General features: G+C 42.1%; 1 protein-coding gene across 1 annotated transcript in view; it reads right to left on the minus strand.

Moving 5' to 3' along the window:
• Nucleotides 1–3,981: 3,981 nt before the first annotated feature.
• The window catches only part of LOC144797932 (extracellular calcium-sensing receptor-like), a 126,696-nt gene continuing 107,733 nt past the window's right edge, over nucleotides 3,982–22,944 (minus strand). Inside the window, exon 6 of the mRNA XM_078668734.1 lies at nucleotides 3,982–4,895. Within this exon, the coding sequence (XP_078524860.1) occupies nucleotides 3,982–4,895 (914 nt within the window). The remainder of the gene's footprint in view (nucleotides 4,896–22,944) is intronic.

Raw genomic sequence — 22,944 nt, forward strand, 5'->3', positions numbered from 1 at the left:
CACTCATCATTGGTCCAAGTCCTGTGCAACAGTAATGTTGGCTGGACCCTAATTGTGTCTTCGATGAAGGGTTGACCAAGTTCCATATGAAAAATATAGCTTGAGACACTCTCAGGTACAGCTAAGATGTACCTCAAGAACATATTTTCTACCAGCTGGATTGATTTTGTATTGGCATAACCCCATATACCAGCACCGTAGACAGCAATTGAAATACAAGTCGCATTAGAAATTCTTAAAAGTTCCACTGTAGGTTTTTTCCCCATTTAAAAAAAAAAAAAATTTTGGGCCATAATCGATTTACCAAACAAAAGTTTCCTTGCTTTTATTGCACTTGCCCATATGCCAGCTTCGTGAAACACAATGCCTAAATATGAAAAGGTGGGGGTACAATCTAAGGGACTATCGTTAATATATATAGCCCTCTTCTTTTTGTTAGAGGCAGAGCCACAGATCATCGAAAATGTTTTAGTGCAATTAATTTTTTAGATCTAGATTTGACATAAAGGTGTTAAAAGATGTTATTAGACCTTGTGGTGCCATAGGCGTCCGAGCCATTATGACCGCATCATCTGCGTAAAGAAGCGCAGAGATGGGTCTTTTGGCTACCATGGGCATATCATTGGATGCTTTTCAACAAGGCTTTCTCAAGGCCATTTATGTAAACTAGGAATAGAAAGGGTGCGAGAACGCATCCCTGAAGTACCCCGCGCCCTATGTCAAATGATCTAGTACATTCTCCATTTTTTTCCATAACGCACTGTCGCAGTGGCCCATTTCTGATCATACCCTTCCCACTTAGGGCGACAAAATCAAAAAGAACAAATGATGAACGTAATGCTGAACATGCAAACATCCACTCTCAGTCACAAAGATCTAGGTTTAATCCATCATTCATTTGCTCACCACGGCACCCCAGTTAGGATCCAGCCATATGCAAATCAGTTTTGACCCCGCTCCTCATGAAAACAGTTCAGCCTGAACTGCCAAAACCCAGCCCTTCATGGACCAGAAACAAACATCATGGGACTGGTTTCACGGTATCACCCCCTCATCAGACAGGCTAGCTTGAACGCAATGATGCAATGAGCCCGGGACTCTTGTCTTAGCATACCCTTTCTACTTAGGGTGACAAAAGCAAAAAAAAACAAATGATGGACGGAATGCCCGTTTCCAGTCTAGGGAGGACATGCCCTGGCAGTTAGGGCTGTGCTGTTACCATGGGGAGCAGAGTCAAGACTGATTTGCATATGTCTGGGCCTTAGCAGTTGATACAAATCTAATTCAGAAATATCCACATTCTCTGGACCTTATTTACAATATTCTCGTGTAAAATCTGGACATAGCATAGTAATCAGTTAGGAGAGTGCTCACGAGTACAGTCCAGAGAACGTGGATATTTCTTAACTAGATATGCATTGTCTAGTCCCTGCATCCGCCCTGAAAAAGATGATGCATAGGTTACTATTCAACACAACACATGTTGGATGAAAGTCTTATTGTACGACTGTATTTCCAATTGACTATACATGGAACTGTCCCCTTGGCTTGAATTAATGAAGTGGATTAAATTGGACTTAAAGTTGACAGCCCTTCAATTGGACATTGGAATGTGTTTGAACTTTGAGTGCTCAGGACTTTTGTTTATAGCTACTAACCCTCCTGTCTTTTGGCGGGTGGGTTACATATGGGATTGTTAGGAGCACCAGTAACATATGATAAATCTGTTACTTTCGCCTATAAAATATGTAGAGCTCCCTGTTTTTCAGCCTGGCTACCAATTTCATGTTGTTCTACTATAATTTGTTTTATAATTAGTTACCGATTCATGCAAGAATACCTTTGTAGCCACCCCATGCAGAATTACCAGGACTAATCAATTCAGTACATAAGACAGTAATACCAGCAGTAATGTAAAAGAGGCTTAGTCAATTTTGAATGCCCTCTACATGGTTAATTTGTAACAGTCATTAAATTCCACTGGCACCAACATAGCAATATCTTCATAAATTAACATGTAAATGTTCGTTTGTTCAAAATCGTAAATCTCCAAAAGTTTTCCCATCGATTCCTCTGAAATTTTGACACAACGTTGGATTCAAATATGAGTTTGTTTTTATATACACAACGTTGGATTCGAATACGAGTGTGTCAAATACGCACGTGTTTTTAATCGAAAGTCCGAACAGACACATAAAAATGTCAATGTTCATTTGTTCAAAATCTTAAATCTCCGAAAGTTCTTCACTGATTGCCTTGAAATTTTGACACAACGTTGGATTCGATTAAGCGCGTGTTTCTATATACACAACGTTGGATTTGAATTCGCGCTTGTCCAATAGGCACGTGTTTTTAATCGAAAGGCTGAATAGACCCTATCGATTTGGTTGCAGTGGATCAACTACAAGGGACTCATAGAGACAATAGTCTACATATATTAGGATGGACAGTTGGTGTCAGGATAGCAGACCAGGAAGTGGGTGGAGGGAGGAGTTGGTTTACTTTGCAACATTAGCACATGTTTATATATACACAACGTTGGATTTGAATACGTGCGTGTACAATACGCGCAAGTTTTTAATCGAAAGGCCGAACAGACCCTATTGATTTGCTTGCAGCGCAGCAACTACAAGGCACACATAGAGACAATAGTCACAAAAACATATTGTATACCCACAAGCATTGTCAAATTAAAGATATTAGATACACAATGTTGGATTCGAACACACGTGGGTCCAATATGCACGTGTTTTTAATCGAAAGGCAGAACAGATCCTATCCATTTGGTTGCTGCGCAACAACTACAAGGGACTCATAGAGACAATAGTCTACATATATTAGGATGGACAGTTGGTGTCAGGATGGCAGACCGGGAAGTCGGTGGAGGGATGGGGTGAGTTGGTTCACTTTGCAACATTAAGAAAGGATGCCTGGAGACAATAGTCTACATATATTAGGATGGACAGTTGGGGTCAGGATGGCAGACCGGGAAGTCGGTGGAGGGAGGAGTTGGTTCAATTTTCAACATTAGCACATGTCGATATATACACAACATTGGATTTGAATAAGCGCGTGTACAATACGCCCCTTTTTTTTAATCGAAAGGACGAACAGACCCTATCGATTTGCTTGCTGCACAACAACTATAAGGGACGCATAGAGACAATAGTCACAAAAACATATTGTATACCCACAAGCATTGTGAGATTAAGCAAATTAGAAACGTGCGCTTACTCTTTTCTTTCTCTTCCATTTAACCAGTTTGAGCCACAGCAACGCATGGCCGGGTGCCGCTAGTTAGTAATAAATCTTCCCAGTTTCACGTCATCATCTATCACTCAAATATCAGCTTTATGTAGATTTTAAAAATTCTGTAAAATTTTCTTTCCATACATCAGCATAGGTGTTTCTTCTTGAAGACACATTCTCAATTTTAAATCTACATACATTAATTCAACCAAGCAATAACTTCTAATTTAGTAAGGTAGGCTGAACTGCACGCAGGAGAAACACATACAGATAGCTGGAGAACTACCAATAGCACATGAGCTACTCACGGGAGAAACCTAACAGAGACAATTAGTCTAGCTTGCTGTTTTCTAGCCAAGCAAAAACTGGTGTTCATTCTAGTAATGAGTTTTGTTTGTTAATGGCAGATATGAACCTAGATAGATCTTTATATTAACGTTGATACTTTTCATTCACGTTCTGTATCAAACCTTTGGTATGTGTTTTACATACACATGCACATCAAACATTCATTTCTGTTTCATTTTATTTTTAAATATATCCAAATCATGTTTGATCCCTATTAACCCTGATATAAAACACAGGACAAATAATGTCTTTCTGATGATGTGACAATAATACATCACAACACTGGAATCCATGCACAAAAGACAATACAATTAATTATTATAAAAGGAGAACTGAGGAATACATTGCAGAGTATTAAAGAGGAGACATTTAAGGCATTTTATGTTAATTGCTTTGTCCTTTTTCTCTGCCCATGAGGTATTCCTTAGTGTTCATTTCCGGCCTTAGTAAGATTATGTAGCATTTTGGCAAAAATATACAGAAAACCAGGGCAGAACCTGATGACAGGATAGCGAAAATCTCCATGGCCACCATGTACTTGCCCTTAGTGCTGAGATAGGCTGGAATAAATGAGAGCCAGACACTAAGGAAGGCGAGCATGCTGAAGGTGATGAATTTTGCCTCATTGAAGCTGTCTGGGAGCTTCCTGGCTAAGAAGGCCACTATAAAACTAACAGTAGCCAGGGACCCAAGATAGCCCAGCATGAACCAGAAAGCAACAGGCGATCCCTCATTGCATTCAATGATTATTGTTCCAGGATGTGTGAGTATATTATTTTGTGAGAAAGGAGGGGAGAGACTCAGCCAAGATACACAGATGAAAATCTGAATGAGTGTGCCACAAATGGTGACCACATATGATAATTGTGGTCCAACCCATCTCCTTAAGTTACTGTTAGGTTTAGTAGCATTAAAGGCAATGACCACCATGATGGTCTTAGCCAAGATGCAGGATATACAAAGAGCAAAAATGATCCCAAAGGCAACCTGTCGCAGAAGGCATTTCTCTGGAGTGGGAAATCCAACGAAAGCCAAAGAGCAGAGAAAACACAAAGAAAGTGACACGAGTAAAAGAAAGCTGAGTGAACGGTTGTTGGCCTTCACAATTGGAGTGTTTCTGTTATGGACAAAGAGACACAACATTGCAGAAGGAATCAGTGAACAAAAAATGCAGATGACTGCCAAGATGACTGCAAGAGTGTCTTGATAGGCGAGATACTCTGTGCTCTTTGGAATGCATAAATCCTGTTGGGCATTTGGCCACCGATCCCAAGGGCACTTTAAGCAATCAGCAGAGTCTGTAAGAAAGAATATAAAAGGCATTAGAAAGATATGTGTTCACCTAGTTAATTAATTAATTATATGTGGTCTATTAGCTTTTGTAGAGTCTGGGGCTAGATGTAGTAATCTACTGTACGGTCGCAAACTCTCTGTTTACAACGGACTCCGAATAGGAATTTCACAAACTGTCCTATAGGTACCTAGCTTGGTACATAAAATTCTTTGATGATTGCAAAAATAGTATTTGCAAGTTAAGACAAATGTTTAGCAACCAATATTAAAGCAATTAAACACCTATATTAAGTGCCTCGGATATTATTGTGACTTAAGTGATGAACTCATTTTTTGAAAGTTCATATCCGGGTTGATTGTGTGCATTGATTTGCGGATTTTACCTAGTAACTTTTGATTCCTTCTATGCCTTTGATATATTGCTCTGATCTGCCCTCTGAAACTAATTGAACTTGTGCATTTTGAGACACTTTACACTAGAGTATAACCTTCATTTCGAAGGTCTTAAACTGTTTTTTCGCTGTCTATATTTGATAGTCCTTGTTGTAACTTAAAGGTAAAGATATGCCTAGAGCAGGGGTCTTCAATCTGTGGGGCGCGACCCCCAGGGGGGTCGTGGAGCCCTGGGAAGGGGGTCGCAGATTGTCAGTTTGCCTTAGTGGCGTCGGGCTGATTGAGGGTGCTCAAGGCGGAGGCCTAATTCACACCGAGGGGTGAAAAACAACAAAGCCTCATTAACAAGTAAAAGGTCTTTTAAAGACCTGTGAAGTACTCGGGTGCGGCTTTGTGTGAGTCCCTGAAGGTGTTTAAGCCTGGCTCACATACACGAGGAGGGGAAGGGATGGGGGGCAGGGGAGGGTGGCTGGGCGAGGAGGCTGTAGCCCTTTGAGTTCAATGGACGTTGCGCGCCTGGAGCTGTGGGTCCTGCCTGTAAAGCACAAGGCACGAACCCTCATACCTGGCGCCTGTGCAGGAGAAATGTGCCTGAGAGTCTGTTCTTCAGGTGAGATGTTGTTACAGCCTGTCCGCCCCCAGCCCCGAGCAGGGAGGCACAGAGATGCCCTCCCATGAGAGAGAAAGAAGACGAAGAGAGATACTGACACCCCCTCCGCTCCCCCAGAGGCACAGAAAAGGTGGGTGGATGAATGGATGGAAGGGTGGATGGATGAAGGATGGATGTATGAATCGATAAAAGGTTGCATGGATCATGATGGATGGATGGATGAAAAGGTGGGTGGATGAATGATGGGTGAATGGATGGATGAAAGGGTGGATGGATGAAGGATGAATGTATGGATGTAAGGATGAAAGGGTGGATGGATGAAGGATGGATGGATGGATATGTGAAAAGGTGGGTGGATGAATGATGAATGGATGGATGGATGGATGAAAGGGTGGATGGATGAAGGATGAATGGATGGATGGATGGAAGGAAGGATGAAATGGTAGATGGGTGAAGGATGGATGGATGGATGAAAGGGTGGATGGATGAAGGATGGATGTATGGATGGAAGGATGAAAGGGTGGATGGATGAAGGATGGATGTATGGATGGATAAAAGGTTGCATGGATTAATGAGGATGGATGTGTGAAAAGGTGAGCGGATGAATGATGGATGGATGGAAGGGTGGATGGGTAAAGGATGGATGTAAGGATGAAAGGGTGGATGGATGAAGGATGGATGTATGGATGTAAGGATGAAAGGGTGGATGGATGAAGGATGGATGTATGGATGTAAGGATGAAAGGGTGGATGGATGAAGGATGGATGTATGGATGAAAGGGTGGATGGATGAAGGATGGATGTATGGATGTAAGGATGAAAGGGTGGATGGATGAAGGATAGATGTATGGATGGAAGGATGAAAGGGCGGATGGATGAAGGATGGATGTATGGATGTATCAAAGGTTGCATGGATGAATGATGGATGCATGTGTGAAAAGGTAAGTGGATGAATGATGGATGGATGGATGAAGGATGGATGTATGGATGGATAAAAGGTTGCATGGATGAATGATGGATGGATGTGTGAAAAGGTGGGTGGATGAATGATAGATGGATGGAAGGGTGGATGGATGGGTAAAGGATGGATGTAAGGATGAAAGGGTGGATGGATGAAGGATGGATATATGGATGGAAGAATGAAAGGGTGGATGGATGAAGGATGGATGTATGGATGAAAGGGTGGATGGATAAAGGATGGATGTATGGATGGAAGGATGAAAGGGTGGATGGATGTATGGATGGATAAAAGGTTGCATAGATTATTGAGGATGGATGTGTGAAAAGGTGGGCGGATGAATGATGGATGGATGGAAGGGTGGATGGGTAAAGGATGGATGTAAGGATGAAAGGGTGGATGGATGAAGGATGGATGTATGGATGTAAGGATGAAAGGGTGGATGGATGAAGGATAGATGTATGGATGGAAGGATGAAAGGGCGGATGGATGAAGGATGGATGTATGGATGTATCAAAGGTTGCATGGATGAATGATGGATGGATGTGTGAAAAGGTGAGTGGATGAATGATGGATGGATGGAAGGGTGGATGGGTAAAGGATGGATGGAAGGATGAAAGGGTGGATGGATGAAGGATGGATGTATGGATGGAAGAATGAAAGGGGGGATGGATGAAAGATGGATGTATGGATGGATAAAAGGTTGCATGGATGAATGATGGATGGATGTGTGAAAAGGTGGGTGGATGAATGATAGATGGATGGAAGGGTGGATGGGTAAAGGATGGATGTAAGGATGAAAGGATGAAAGGGTGGATGGATGAAGGATGGATGTATGGATGGAAGAATGAAAGGGTGGATGGATGAAGGATGGATGTATGGATGAAAGGGTGGATGGATGAAGGATGGATGTATGGATGGAAGGATGAAAGGGTGGATGGATGAAGGATGGATGTATGGATGGATAAAAGGTTGCATGGATGAATGATGGATGGATGTGTGAAAAGGTGGGTGGATGAAGGATGGATGTATGGATGGAAGGATGAAAGGGTGGATGGATGAAGGATGGATGTATGGATGAAAGGGTGGATGGATGAAGGATAGATGTATGGATGGAAGGATGAAAGGGCGGATGGATGAAGGATGGATGTATGGATGTATAAAACGTTGCATGGATGAATGATGGATGGATGTGTGAAAAGGTGCGTGGATGAATGACAGATGGATGGAAGGGTGGATGGGTAAAGGATGGATGGAAGGATGAAAGGGTGGATGGATGAAGGATGGATGTATGGATGGAAGAATGAAAGGGTGGATGGATGAAGGAATGATGTATGGATGGATAAAAGGTTGCATGGATGAATAATGGATGGATGTGTGAAAAGGTGGGTGGATGAATGATAGATGGATGGAAGGGTGGATGGGTAAAGGATGGATGTAAGGATGAAAGGGTGGATGGATGAAGGATGGATGTATGGATGGAAGAATGAAAGGGTGGATGGATGAAGGATGGATGTATGGATGAAAGGGTGGATGGATGAAGGATGGATGTATGGATGGAAGGATGAAAGGGTGGATGGATGAAGGATGGATGTATGGATGGATAAAAGGTTGCATGGATGAATGATGGATGGATGTGTGAAAAGTTCGGTGGATGAATGATGGATGGATGGATGGAAGGGTGGATGGGTAAAGGATGGATGTAAGGATGAAAGGGTGGATGGGTGAAGGATGGATGTATGAATGGAAGGATGAAAGGGTGGATGGATGAAGGATGGATGTATGGATGGATAAAAGGTTGAAGGGTTGAATGATGGATGGATGTGTGAAAAGGTGGGTGGATGAATGATGGATGGATGGATTTGATGAGGTCTAACAGGCGCATTTATGGTTGTCGATAGTTGTTGATGATGAGGAGTACCAGTTTCTAGAAACTTTTGTTGGAAGGGGGTCCTTAAGCCTAAAAAGGTTTTACAAGGGGGTCTCGGACTCAAAAGTTTGAAGACCTCTGGCCTAGAGGTTGTATTGGAATTAATATGACTTGTTACAACGCGAGTCATCACAACGTGTGCCATAACAACACGGTCATTACAACAACCGCGTTGTTACCACACAAAGCCATTACGACACAAGTCATTACTACGACTTGCAGTAGATGGCGCGTGACATTAGAAATGTATATTTACTATTCCAACTCCAGCCTACATAACAGTAGGGAAGGTGTTGGAATAGTAAACTATACTATTTCTAATGTTAGCACGCCATCTACTGCAAGTCGATGTAATGACTTGCGGAGTAATGTCATTACATGGTAACAACGCGGTCGTTGTAACGACCGCGTTGTAATGGCATCGCGATGTGATGCCAGCATTGTTACGGTTGTTTCCCCATTGGAATATGTCAGCAAATAACCACAAAACTAGAACTGTGACAGTGTTTAGACAAGTTTGATTTTAATCGCTTTAATACAACATTCATTATCCTCTCAATGAACACTGTTCTCATGTAGAAAACTGCAATTAGATGTCATGGAATGAAACATCTACTGAAAGTTGACAGATGTTACATTCTGCATAGTTGTGATTCCCCTGCCATAGATAGATTTGGAAAATCCACTGAATTCCCAACAGTAGAACCACAGCTAGCTCTTCTATCAGAAATCCCTAGCCAGTGTCTCATCCTCCACATGGAAGCCAGGTTTTCAGTGAATGAAGAACTTCCTTAATTCATGTGTGCCTTCCATTGCAATTTATTTCTGTTTTCATCCACCGAGTAAGGCATGATGGATTTGAACAAGAAGTATGTAAAAATGTCTTTGGCACCCTCCTTTTCCATTGTATTGTCACCAGAAAACCCGTTTTGCTTGTTAAAAAAAAAAAAAAAAAAAAAGAAGGCAAGCAGGCCATTGGCTGCACTGCCTTTTTACTCAGAGTTTTTGTTGCATCGGTCGAAGCATTTTTGGCAAGGTATCGGTGAAGGTTTGCTGTCAAGCCAGCAGAGGGTGGGAATGTCACTGCCAGAGAAGATTGACACACCATCCACCATACTGTAAAAGCAGACCTTGTCTAAAAATACTATAAACATACCTTTATTATACAGATTAGTGTCTTGAGCCACAGACATAAACTTAACAAGCTGAGCTTTCTCACTTTCTGGCTAGAGAGAATGCTAGCATTATGTAGCCAAAATCCTGTGCCTTGTTTAAACAGGCATAATGAGAAGAAATGTTTTCATTTTTCCTATCTTTTCCTCTTTGTATGTATGCCGCATTCTGCAGCACACACATAAAGAGAGAAAATCCTTAAAGCAACTGTGCTGAGTACAATGCAGACACATTTGTACTACGGTGAAAGGATGCCTGTGTTGGAGCACGGCAGCCAGAAGTGTGCCGAGACAGTGAAAGAGCAGAACTGCACCACATCAAACTAACCATGGCACAGTTCTGCTCCCATCTGTTCACATAACAAAGCACAGCAACTTTTCTTTCAGCACTGGATTGTGTTAGCTCTTTGTAAATATGCCCTTAAGTTCCACATCAGCGATCATAGGCACTAGATGAGAATGTTTTTTTATTTGCTGTATATGGCTGCCTGACTCTTGCTTCTCAGTGGCACTTAGGGGTCCATTATGATGTCGGGTGGATTTCCTCCGCCAGGCTGGCGGTGGCTACCGCCAGCCTGGCGGAGGAAATCCGCCCGACATCATCAGCACAATTCCCCTCTGCCATATTAGGATGGCGGAGGGGACCGCGGCGGTGCGAAACACCGCCCGCCTGTTTTCCGCCCCGGTCGCCTAGCGGCCGGGGCGGAAAACCTGTAACATGGTGGCGGTGTCTGTTAGACACCGCCCGCCATATTACAATTGGCTTACACCAATGCATTTCCGTGGCGGCAATGCCGCCACGGAAAGGCATGCGGAGACTCCCTGCAGGGGCCCGTTGCGGGCCCCCTGGGAGTCCGTGGCTTGGGGGGTTGCACATAGGGGGTACCTATGGTACCCCCCCGCATTTCAAAGTGCAACATGGCAGGCACCGCGCGGTGCCTATCATGTTACACTTTGAAATGCAAAACGTGCACTTTACACATGGCAGCGGGCGGAGATTTCTGCTCCGCCCGCCGCAATTGCACCCATACAGGATGCGCCCGCCTGTGTGGCGGGCGCATCCTAATGCCCTGGTCGGGACCCCCGCCCTTAAGGCGGGCGGTCCCGAGTCCCGATGTGATGGCGGGCGGACTAAGTCCGCCCGTCATCTTAATGGACCCCATGGTGTTCTCTCCTTCCCTCCTCATCTGTTCCTCTGTAGTTGTAGTACCACCATGCCTGAGGGCAACAGTTTGCTTTCTAGAAATAAATATATCAGTACATTTGGTATATGTGCACAGTGATATTGAGGTTTTCTGCTATTTCGAAATGAAGTTAGGAAAGTGAAAAGAGATATGTCTTAAAAGGAGCAAGTATAGGAATAAAAATTGAATTTTCTATTGCAGAAATTCATTAGTGGTGATAAGAAGAAATATCCAAAAGGAAATGATGGTGCAGTGCAGTAGGCAGTAAATACTGTAATGAGAAATCTGAAAAGAGGTAGCACTGGGGAGAATGCGGTGATTTGGTCATATTCAGAAGATGATGACAGATCATTTATAGTAACTAGAGAAAATGTTAAAGCAAAAGTATATAGATGAAAAATGCACAGAGGGCCAAAAACCAATTTGGTGTTCTGAGCGCAGGTGTATGTAGTGGTGTGCAACAAAAGCATGTTAACACCGATGAGGAAGAGGATTTTTAACAATTTCAATATGAGGGTGCGGAGTTATCTTATTCAGATGAGTATGTACTAAATATAGACCAAGGAGAAAACACCAAGGGGCAGATTTATGAAGGCCTTGCGCCGCCGGTGCGTCACTTTTTCCCATGTTAAAAATGACGCACCGGTGGCGCAAGGCCTTCATAAATCTGCCCCCAAGGGCCTTATTTATGAAAGCCTTGCGCCACCGGTGCGTCACTTTTTCCCATGTTAAAAGTGACGCACCGGCGGCGCAAGTCCTTCATAAATAAGGCCCCAAGAGGGATATGTTTAGAAAGAATGCGATTATAAGACATCTCAACAAAAGAATGATTAAAAACTCCTTGGGATAATATTTGTTCATTCGGAAGGAAATTCACCATCCCCACAGCTGAAAATGGTGGCCTAGAGCAGTGGCGTAAAAATAGTCTCCACGGGGTGGGGGGGCCAAGCTCCCCTTGCCTGAGAACTCCTGACTGGGTCCGAACAGTGGGGGAGGAGCTCCTCCCTGATTTTTGCAGGGGGGCGCTCAAGTTTCATTATGCCACCAGCTTAGGGAGCACGTGGGAAAATGTAAGATACTGGATAGGAAAGCCAGTGGATACGGAAGAAAGAGGGATCATGAGAATGGAATGCATAAGGCAGGTATGCAGGAGACCCAAATTTGAATCCCAAGTTAATAATGTATCCATTTGAAATCATGAGGCTCTTTTGAAAGGAGTTAGAACATTCACTTCAGCAATGCCAGCACACATTTCTAGATGTGATAGGCCAGTTGGCCCCTATTTGTGAAGTAGGCAATGGAGTGAACCTCAAGCATGTAGTAGTTGGAATCATGTTGTAAAGAGGCTGGTGAGGGCCTGACTGGCTGTAGCATGCACTGGGTGTTTTCCTGGTGGCCCAGAAGTGTGGGGGTCAGTTTTTTACCAGCTGGGGCAATTTCGTTACTGGGGGCCGGTTTTGCAGCAGTGCTGTAAAATCGCCTCCCTGTAATAAAAAGCACAACAGGAGTGTTTCCCACCGCACACCCCCACCCCCGCCGCCACCCCCAGGGCCCCGTCTGATGTAATTGCCTGGGCTAGTTTGCCTTCCCAGTCCGGCCATGACGCTGGCTCCGAAGATCTTTTTGCTTTTTAGAAAATACAGATGATTGTTTAATATGAGCGATGCACATATGAATTCTAATAAAAATTAAAAGCTCTGTTATTTAACGAAGGTTTTGCTAACACTTAGGGGAGAGAGGTGTCTACCTGCAAGGCTTTGGGACACTAAAATACAGAGGAAAACTGCCAGGTAGAAACCATCAGATTATAGGGATTCTTTTTTTTTTCACAGAAAAGTGGGAAGGCAATACAAAAATTGAAAGAGATTAATCAAGACTCATAGGTATTGAAAACAGTAATTGGTTACTGAAAAAACGTTTTAAGATTCTGCTTCATATAAGATCACCAAAAGTGATTGCTAGTCTCCTTCTCCTTAATAAAATATCTTTTATTATAGGTCACTCGCCTCTAATTAGCTAGCTTTTATCTCTTGCTTAAATTAACACACTGGGAGAGAGCTTTACTATTTTTATTTAGATCTAGCGCTGTATGACGGTGTTATAATTCCCTTAAATTACTTTACCTCCCTTATAACATGCTGCCTCATTCCTATGGTCTCTCCTGCTCTCTCTCTCACCCCTCTCTTTTCCCACCTCTTGGAATGGTCCTACAGTTGAGCCTGAGGCTACCTTGGAATGTTGACAAGGCAGCCTGACTGGCAGAGTTGGTTGTTGCTGTAGTTGCTGAGCTTACAGAGACGTGTTTGAGGTTCCAGAGTGGAGGCCGCAATAAAAGAGTACTTAAACTTCACCTACCTGTTCCAGACGTCCATGGGGAAGCCACTTGCTTCAGTGTACGGATCGAGTACAAAAATATAGGCATTTAAAATATCGACTCCAAAATATCGACTACAAAAATATCGAAGTCCTATCTACAAACAGGTAAGTACAAAAATATCGAGTCAAAAATATCGTTTAAAAATATGTACTTTGTAGAAATATCGAATTTATTCACATTTATGTAAAATTAAACAAATATTAAAAATAAATAACTAAAATATACTTAAAAATACTTAAATAACCTTAAAATTATTAAATAATTAATTTAAGTTATTAAAAAAAATGTATTTGTTAAAACATATATATATATATATATATATTAACAGAATATTATTAAAAAATATACAATATTATTACCGTAGCATAGCAAGAGTGTTAAAATTACTATTCCCACTCCAATGAGTGCAACAGTAGGGAAAGCGTTGGATAGCGTAGCGGTAAAAATTACTATTCCCACTCCAGTGAGTGCACCAGTAGGGAAAGCGTTGGATAGCGTAGAGGTAAAAATTACTATTCCCACTCCAGTGGGTGCAACAGTAGGGAAAGCATTGGATAGCTTAGGGGTAAAAATTACTATTCCCACTATTCCCAATATTATTAAAAAATATACAATATTATTACCGTAGCATAGCAAGAGTGTTAAAATTACTATTCCCACTCCAATGAGTGCAACAGTAGGGAAAGCGTTGGATAGCCTAGCGGTAAAAATTACTATTCCGACTCCAAAGAGTTCAACAGTAGGGGAAAGCGTTGGATAGCGTAGAGGTAAAAATTACTATTCCCACTCCAAAGAGTGCAACAGTAGAGAAAGCGTTGGATAGCGTAAGGGTACAAATTACTATTCCCACTCCAGTGAGTGCAACAGTAGGGAAAGCGTTGGATAGCGTAGGGGTAAAAATGACTATTCCCACTCCAGTGAGTGCAACAGTAGGGAAAGCGTTGGATAGCGTAGGGGTAAAAATTACTATTCCCACTCCAGTGAGTGCAACAGTAGGGAAAGCGTTGGATAGCGTAGGGGTAAAAATTACTATTCTCACTCCAAAGAGTGCAACAGTAGGGAAAGCGTTGGATAGCGTAGGGGTAAAAATTACTATTCCCACTCCAGTGGGTGCAACAGTAGGGAAAGCGTTGGATAGGTGTAGGGGTAAAAATTACAGTACCCACTCCAGTGAATGCAACAGTAGGGAAAGCGTTGGATAGCGTAGAGGTAAAAATTACTATTCCCACTCCAGTGGGTGCAACAGTAGGGAAAGTGTTGGATAGCGTAGGGGTAAAAATTACTATTCCCACTCCAGTGAGTGCAACAGTAGGGAAAACGTTGGATAGCGTAGGGGTAAAAATTACTATTCCCACTCCAGTGGGTGCAACAGTAGGGAAAGCGTTGGATAGCGTAGGGGTAAAAATTACTATTCCCACTCCAGTGAGTGCAACAGTAGGGAACGCGTTGGATAGCTTAGGGGTTAAAATTACTATTCACACTCCAGTGAGTGCAACAGTAGGGAAAGCGTTGGATAGTTAGGGGTAAAAATTACTATTCCCACTCCAGTGAGTGCAACAGTAGGGAAAGCGTTTGATAGCGTAGAGGTAAAAATTACTATTCCCACTCCAGTGGGTGCAACAGTAGGGAAAGCGTTGGATAGGGTAGGGGTAAAAATTACTATTCCCACTCCAGTGAGTGCACCAGTAGGGAAAGCGTTGGATAGCGTAGAGGTAAAAATTACTATTCCCACTCCAGTGGGTGCAACAGTAGGAAAAGCGTTGGATAGCTTAGGGGTAAAAATTACTATTCCCACTCCAGTGAGTGTAAGAGTAGGGAAAGCGTTGGATGGCGTAGGGGTTAAAATTACTATTCACACTCCAGTGAGTGCAACAGTAGGGAAAGCGTTGGATAGCGTAGGGGTAACAATTACTATTCCCACTCCAAAGAGTGCAACAGTAGGGAAAGCGTTGGATAGCGTAGGGGTAAAAATTACTATTCCCACTCCAGTGAGTGCAACAGTAGGGAAAGCGTTTGATAACGTAGAGGTAAAAATTACTATTCCCACTCCAGTGGGTGCAACAGTAGGGAAAGCATTGGATAGGGTAGGGGTAAAAATTACTATTCCCACTCCAGTGAGTGCACCAGTAGGGAAAGCGTTGGATAGCGTAGAGGTAAAAATTACTATTCCCACTCCAGTGGGTGCAACAGTAGGGAAAGCGTTGGATAGCTTAGGGGTAAAAATTACTATTCCCACTCCAGTGAGTGTAAGAGTAGGGAAAGCGTTGGATAGCGTAGGGGTTAAAATTACTATTCACACTCCAGTGAGTGCAACAGTAGGGAAAGCGTTGGATAGCGTAGGGGTAACAATTACTATTCACACTCCAAAGAGTGCAACAGTATGGAAAGTGTTGGATAGCGTAGGGGTTAAAATTACTATTCCCACTCCAAAGAGTGCAACAGTAGGGAAAGCGTTGGATAGCGTAGGGGTTAAAATTACTATTCCCACTCCAAAGAGTGCAACAGTAGGGAAAGCGTTGGATAGCGTAGGGGTAAAAATTACTATTCCCACTCCAGAGAGTGCAACAGTAGGGAAAGTAAATACTTCATATATTATTAAAAAAATATAAATTAATATCTATAAAAAATTAATTAAAATTAATTACCAATTTAATATAATAGAATAATTAATCAATTAAAATTACAAATTACAATTAATTATTACAATTAGTTACCTATTAATACAAATGAATTATAAATTAACAATGAATTAATGAACAATTAAAAATTAATTAACAATTAATTCAAAATAAATACAATTAAATAAATTGAAATATTTAATTAATTATAAATAAATTACTTCCCACCCTATTCCCCTATAAACCCACAACCCACTACAGAAAATAACTTAGTTAAATTAACATAATTAGCAATTAATCAATTAAATAAAATTAAATGGCAATTCAAATTTAATTATTTACCCATAAAAAATTAATTAACAATTAATTCTAAAAAAGTACCAATAAATAATGTTACATATTTAATTAATTATAAATAAATTACTTCCCACCCAATTCCCCTATAAACCCACAACCCGCTACAGAAAATAAATTAGTAAAATTAACATAATTAGCAATTAATCAATTAATTAAAATTAATTGCCAATTAAAATTTAATTAATTACCAAATATAAATTAATTAACAATCAATTAAAAATGAATACCAATAAATACATTTACATATTTAATTAATTATAATTAAATTACTTCCCACCCTATTCCCCTATACACCCACAACCTGCTACAGAATTAAATTACGCAATAATTAAAAAAACATAATTCATTAATTAAAATAAATTAGAACATAAATACACACTTTTCACACATATAATAATATAAAAAACACTATAAAAAATTCGATATTATTAAAAATTCGATAATTTTAATAACCTATATTATATACTTCGATATTTTAACTTTCTATATTTTTAACATTCGATATTATATTACTTACCTTAAAAACGATATTTTTGATGTCTATATTCTGTCTATTCGATATTTTGTCCATTCGCTATTTTCTACTCGATATTTTGACTGTTTACCCAGTGTACTAGACCTTTCCAGCGCCTACCATCCAGTAGAGTTACACCCCGACTCCAGAGAGTTAACTGCATTTACCACTCCTCTGGGGTCATACATGCCCTCAGAATGCCGATTGGACTCTCTTCGGCAGCAGCGGTATTTCAAAAGATAATGCAGCACATTCTTGAAGGGGTCCCCAAAACCTTGTGCATCCAAGACGATGTCTTGATCTATGGAGCAACACCTAAGGAGCATGATTCCTCTCTCAGGACGGTCCTCAAGAGATTCAAAGAGGCAGGCCTTACCCTTAAAGAAGAAAAATGACAAATCTTGGTGGGAACCGCTGACTACCTAGGGCACACCATATCAAGGGATGGATTTAAACCAAAGTTAAGCCTCCTTGATGCTATTGAAAAAGCCAATGCACCCACTACTAAACAAGAACTTCTATCCTTCCTGGGTCTTGCAGAATATATGGCCAAATATGTCGAGAACTTTTCTGATATTTCATACGACCTTAGGGAACTCACAAAAAAATACTCCCTTCAAATGGCTAGAAGTGCACCAAGCAGCCTTTGACAACATCAAAAGAAGTATTTTAAATGCCCCCCATTTATGTAATTTTGACCCTTCCTGGAAGACCATTCTGACAACTGACGCCAGCAATAAAGGCCTAGGAGCAGCCCTCTCTCAAGTCATTGGTGGAAGAGAACGTATTGTTGCTTTCGCTTCCCACACTCTCAACAACTCTGAAAGGAACTATTCTGTCACAGAGAGAGAAGCCCTGGCCTGCTTCTGGGCGATTAAACATTTCAAGTTCTACCAGTGGGGGATAAAGTTCACGGTTCGCACCGATCACAAGCCCCTCATCTACATGTTCAGTTCCAAAGTCTAAGCTAATAGTACACCCAGAGTAGCTAGATGGGCACTAGGCCTAGAAAGCTTTGTTTTCAAAGTGGAATATGTCGCGGGCGACCTCAATACGGCGGCTGACTTCCTTTCGAGGGCACCATTTGAAATCAAACATCCAAATTTTCCATCATACAGGTCCACTCCTCCACAATAAAGCAAGATGAATGGATTGAAAACATGACCCAAGATGCCACACTGTCCTGTCTTGAAGACTATACCCTTCATGGATGGCCTGCTTCACTTAAAAGTGTCAGTCAAGACCTAGACAAATATTGGGAAATAAGACATGAGATTAGCTTGAACAATGATTACATATGGAGAAACAACAAGATCATCCCTCCAGAAGGTCTAAAGGACAAAATAATAGACTTGGTTTATGAAGGCTACCTAGGGAGGACCCTTACAAAAAATAGACTCAGAGAGCACTATTGGTTCCCCAACATGGACTCTATGGTCGAGACCAAAGTCAAGAAGTGTACCATGTGGGCCAATAGTGACAAAACTAAACGGATCCAAATGGCACCGCTTTCCCCAGTTTCCATTCCGGACAAACTTTGGGAGAAATTGGCTCTGGACACCATCGGCCTGATGAATAAGAGACGTATGACTAAAAGATTTGCGTTTGTCCTGACGGATTTTCCCTCCCACTGGGTCATAAAAATAGTACACCAAACCACTACAGAATCCCTGTTCAACTTCCTACGAGATACCTTCGTCACTGAAGGCATTCCGGCCACCCTGGTCACGGACAGTGGTGTCCAATTCACCTCGTCAGCCATGTCCAACTTCCTGACCAGCTTAGCCATAACACACCCAAAAACAGCTCTGTACTGTCCTCGAGCTAACGGCTTGTTCGAGAGTATACTGGATGGTAAAAGAGAACATTCAGCTAGCTTACATCAACAACCTACCTGTCGAACGTTCTATTCAGGATATGTTCTGGGCTTATCATACCATGCCCAACCTGGTCACTGGAATTTCACCATTGTCATCACTCAGGAGAAGAAAACCCAGTACAAAGTTCTTCCCCAACTGGATCAGGGGTGGAGAGGTAACAGCACACTCTTTTGACATAGACAAACCCAAAATAGCTTCTCATCAAGCCAACTACAAAGACCAATATGATCAAAAGCATGGAACTAAGAATAGAGAATGGTCAGTAGGCGATTGGGTTGCTGTGAAAAAACCCACACACGCAGGGGATAATAAATCTAAGTTCTATGAACCCAGAAGTATAGTGGACATCAGAAACAACACTGTAGTCCTTAAGAATGAGCAAAACTGGAGCATGGACCGGTTGGCTAAATGCCCTAACTCAAAGGACACCACTCAAGGTGATACACTATCACGGGGGGCCCTGAAGTTCCGGTCACTCCTCCCAGGAGCAGTACTAGTAGGCCTGCTATTTCACCCAAATGGCATAAAGACTTCATTATGTAATAACGTTTTAATCTCTTTTACATTGTTTTATGGGGGGAAGATGTGTTATAATTCCCTTAAGTTACTTTACCTCCCTTATAACATGCTACCTCATTCCTATGGTCTTTCCCGCTCTCACCCCCTCCCTTTTTTCACCTCTTGGAATGTTCCTACAGTCGAGCCATAGGCTGCCTTAAATCGTTGACAAGGCAGCCTGACTGGCAGAGTTGGTAGTTGCTAAGCTTGCAGTGAGACATGTTTGAGGTTCCAGAGTGGAGGCCGCAATAAAAGAGTACTTAAGCTTCACCTACCTGTTCCAGACGTCCTTGTAACAGATGGCTTTTGTCTTTTGCCGGGCTGCAGGCAACTATGGGGAACTCCATTTCTCTCTATCCATTTGATGGCACCTCAAAACAGTCCTTGCTGGACTATATATATTTTTGTAATTATTTTAATCATGCATGAAAGCATTTTCTTAAACCGTTGTTGAAGATCCTTGACCATTACGGATGTAACATGGCTTTATATCAGCTGCAATTAATAAATACCTTGAAGATTTGTTCTTTTTTTAAATCTACTATCAGAGCTAGGAGAACCATGGAGGGCTAATCACGAAGGAGTTCTCTCATATTAGTGATTAACAGCATGTTTTTTTTTTACATCATACTATTGTGTAATCCTGAATTTTTTTACTTTGATGTTCAATGATTTTTATCCCTGCTGGTGTAACGAATTTAGGGGCATATTATCAACACAGGCGATAAAATTATCGCTGCTTTTATCGACAGAAAACTGCCGCTAAAGCCGCTTTTGCGGCAGAAAACTGCCGCTAAAGCCGCTTTTGCAGCAGTTTTCTGCCGATAAAAGCAGCGATAATTTTATCGCCTGTGTTGATAATATGCCCCGTAGATTTTAAAGTTGGTAAATTAATTTATGTCATGCATTGTTTTATTTGTCTTTTATGGCCGGAGTTGCTGAATAAAAATGTCTGAATTGATTTGAAAAAAATCTAGATTCTCCTCTTATTTCATCGAAATAATCATTATTTGCATCATGCTGGCATAAACTTGTGTAATTTTGATCATTTCCCCTTACTCTTGTTGTGAGAAGTGGTGTAATGATGTACCACTTGTAGCAAGAACAACTCAAATGATAGAATGTAAGCTGGTGTTGTTCACTCAGCTGGATTTTTATGCACAATATTTTAGAGCAGTTGCCGTCCTCACTGCTGAAAATGAATTTCACACTAAAATATAGCACCAAATGCTGGTCTTAAATTTTATGTGTAGTTTGATGTAACCTTTCTGAAATATTACATAATTAAGGAATATAAACTTAGGTCCTGATTTTAAGTGTGAGGGATCGGATTCTCTGTTACAATTGTGACAGATATCCCAGTTGCCATATTACAAGTGCCATAGGCCATAATGCACTCATAATCAAGTGGACAGTATATCCTTCACATTTGTGATGGAGCATCTAATCTGGCAATCTGTAAATCATGATATTAGTCATTTACATCAAACTCACAATATAAATATGTAATAATTTTTACGCATTTGTTACATTTACATGAAAATGCTAAATTTAGTCCAGTCGCACTCTTTGGGACTTCATTTAATAGACTACATCATTGCCAGAGCAAATTTGTTACAAGGCTTGCCAATAACATTTGTTTCAATGAAACAACAGCAATACCGTTTTTACAATCACTTCAATGGACCTTTTTAGAAAAAAATTAATAGGTGTAAAGGGTAATTTTTGGACTGATCAGTCAGTGCAAACAGTGCTTTTCATTTTGTCAGGACTTGCAAATATCAGTGGAAAATTGCACCATCTCAACTAAGTGCAATCTATGATGTCTGTCTTCAGGTTTTGAATCCGTTCATGATTTATGGAATGCAAAGGCCATGTAAAAATATTTAAGTTCAATTTCCCTGAGCCCTAAAGTCACATCATTAAAAAACACTTACACACATGAAACAATTATCTAAGAGATAACCTGAAAATTGGAACTTTAAGCAAAGTAAGAGGTTACACTCTTCCCTAAAACCAAATATTTTTGGTTGGTCTTTTCTAACCCTGGTTGGTTAACTCCGCTCCACCAGCAAAGTTTGGGGAGATTTGCCTACTTCGTGCACTGTTGTGAACGTGGAGATAGGCAAAAATCTGCCCCCGTGGTGAAGCGGCGTTAGCCGCTCCCTCCCAAATTCTTTAAAAAGAAGCCACTTACCTGTGTGTCTGTTGCTTCTCCTTCCTGGCCACTCTCCTTCCTGCCTTTCACATCCTTCTGTAATTAGAAAAACACTACATTGTAAGTCTTGCACGTGTGCATGCCCACGGGCAAGACATACAACGTAGTGGCACTGGGGAAGGGGGAGCCTTTTTGGTGTCTGCCTAGGGGTTTTCTTGCTTCCCTTCCTCTTCTTGGCATCTTCCTTGGGTGTGGGTGCTCCAGTTCCCCTCAGGGTCCGGCAGTTCTGTGTCTGGTGTGGATAGGGCCCGGGCCATTGTTCTTCCCCGTCCATTTGGTTCCTTCCGCACCTGCCTTTCCCCTGTACAGGCTGGTCGGTGGTTTGGCCGTCTTAGCATGGGCTGCTTATTTTCTGCCCTGGCGGGTCTTGTCTCTGGGGCCTTGGTTGTGGATGGTTCCAGTGACTTTTCTTTCTGCCTTTGGGGATTGGTTTTGTTTCTGGTGTGTGGCTCTCTGGTCCTCGGCCTCTCTTCCCAGGTCTGCAAGCACCATGTTGGCCTCATTGCCCCTGTGCTGAGGCACTTGTGCCAGGATTGTTTGGTGGAGGGTCATCTGGTTCCGGCCGTTTGGGCTATGCCAGCACCTTCTGCCTCTGTTTCCTTCTTCCTGGGGCATTTGGTGGTGGTCCAGTGGCAGGCTTGGGGGGTGATCACCCACTGTGCTTCCTCAAGTCACAGGCCCGAGGGTTGAAGGCTGTTGCTTGCTCTCCTGGGCTGGTATTTGGCCTTCCAGTTCGGTGGTCTGTGGCCGGTGGTGTTTGCTACTCCTGTCTCTGCTGGTGGGTCTGTGGTTCTGTAGGTTGGCTTCCTGGGGGTCACCCTGTTTTCCCCTCTGTCCTTGGGGTTCTGGTGTGGTGCTTGTTTTCCTGCCAGGTTTTTGGCCTGGGGCTCTGGGGCCCTTGGTGGTTTCCATCCCTGGTTGCTCCGGGGCTGGTGTGGGTCTTTGTCTTGGTCCTTCAGTTGCTGGGGTTAGAGCTCACTTTGGATGGTTGCTGGGGGTTGTAATTTAACCTCTGGGTCAGTTAGTTGCCTGTCTGTTTGGTTGGGCGTTTTACCCTTCCTTGTTTGGGGTGGTTGTTATGGTGACCAGTGACCTCGTCCCAGTTGTGGCATCTGGGGTAAGCGGTGGCTGGTCATTGCCCATGCTGTTTGGGTTGTCTATGGTGGCGGGTGGATTTTTCCATCGCCGGTGCAGTTTTCCACCTTGGGTTGACCCTCAGTTTTGCGGTTGGTTGCCTGTTTGATTTTGGGTTCCCCTGGTCTTGCGCCCTTGGGGGTTTTCTCACC

This window comes from Lissotriton helveticus, chromosome 12 (assembly GCF_964261635.1).
Source record: "Lissotriton helveticus chromosome 12, aLisHel1.1, whole genome shotgun sequence".
Taxonomy (NCBI): Eukaryota; Metazoa; Chordata; class Amphibia; order Caudata; family Salamandridae; genus Lissotriton; species Lissotriton helveticus.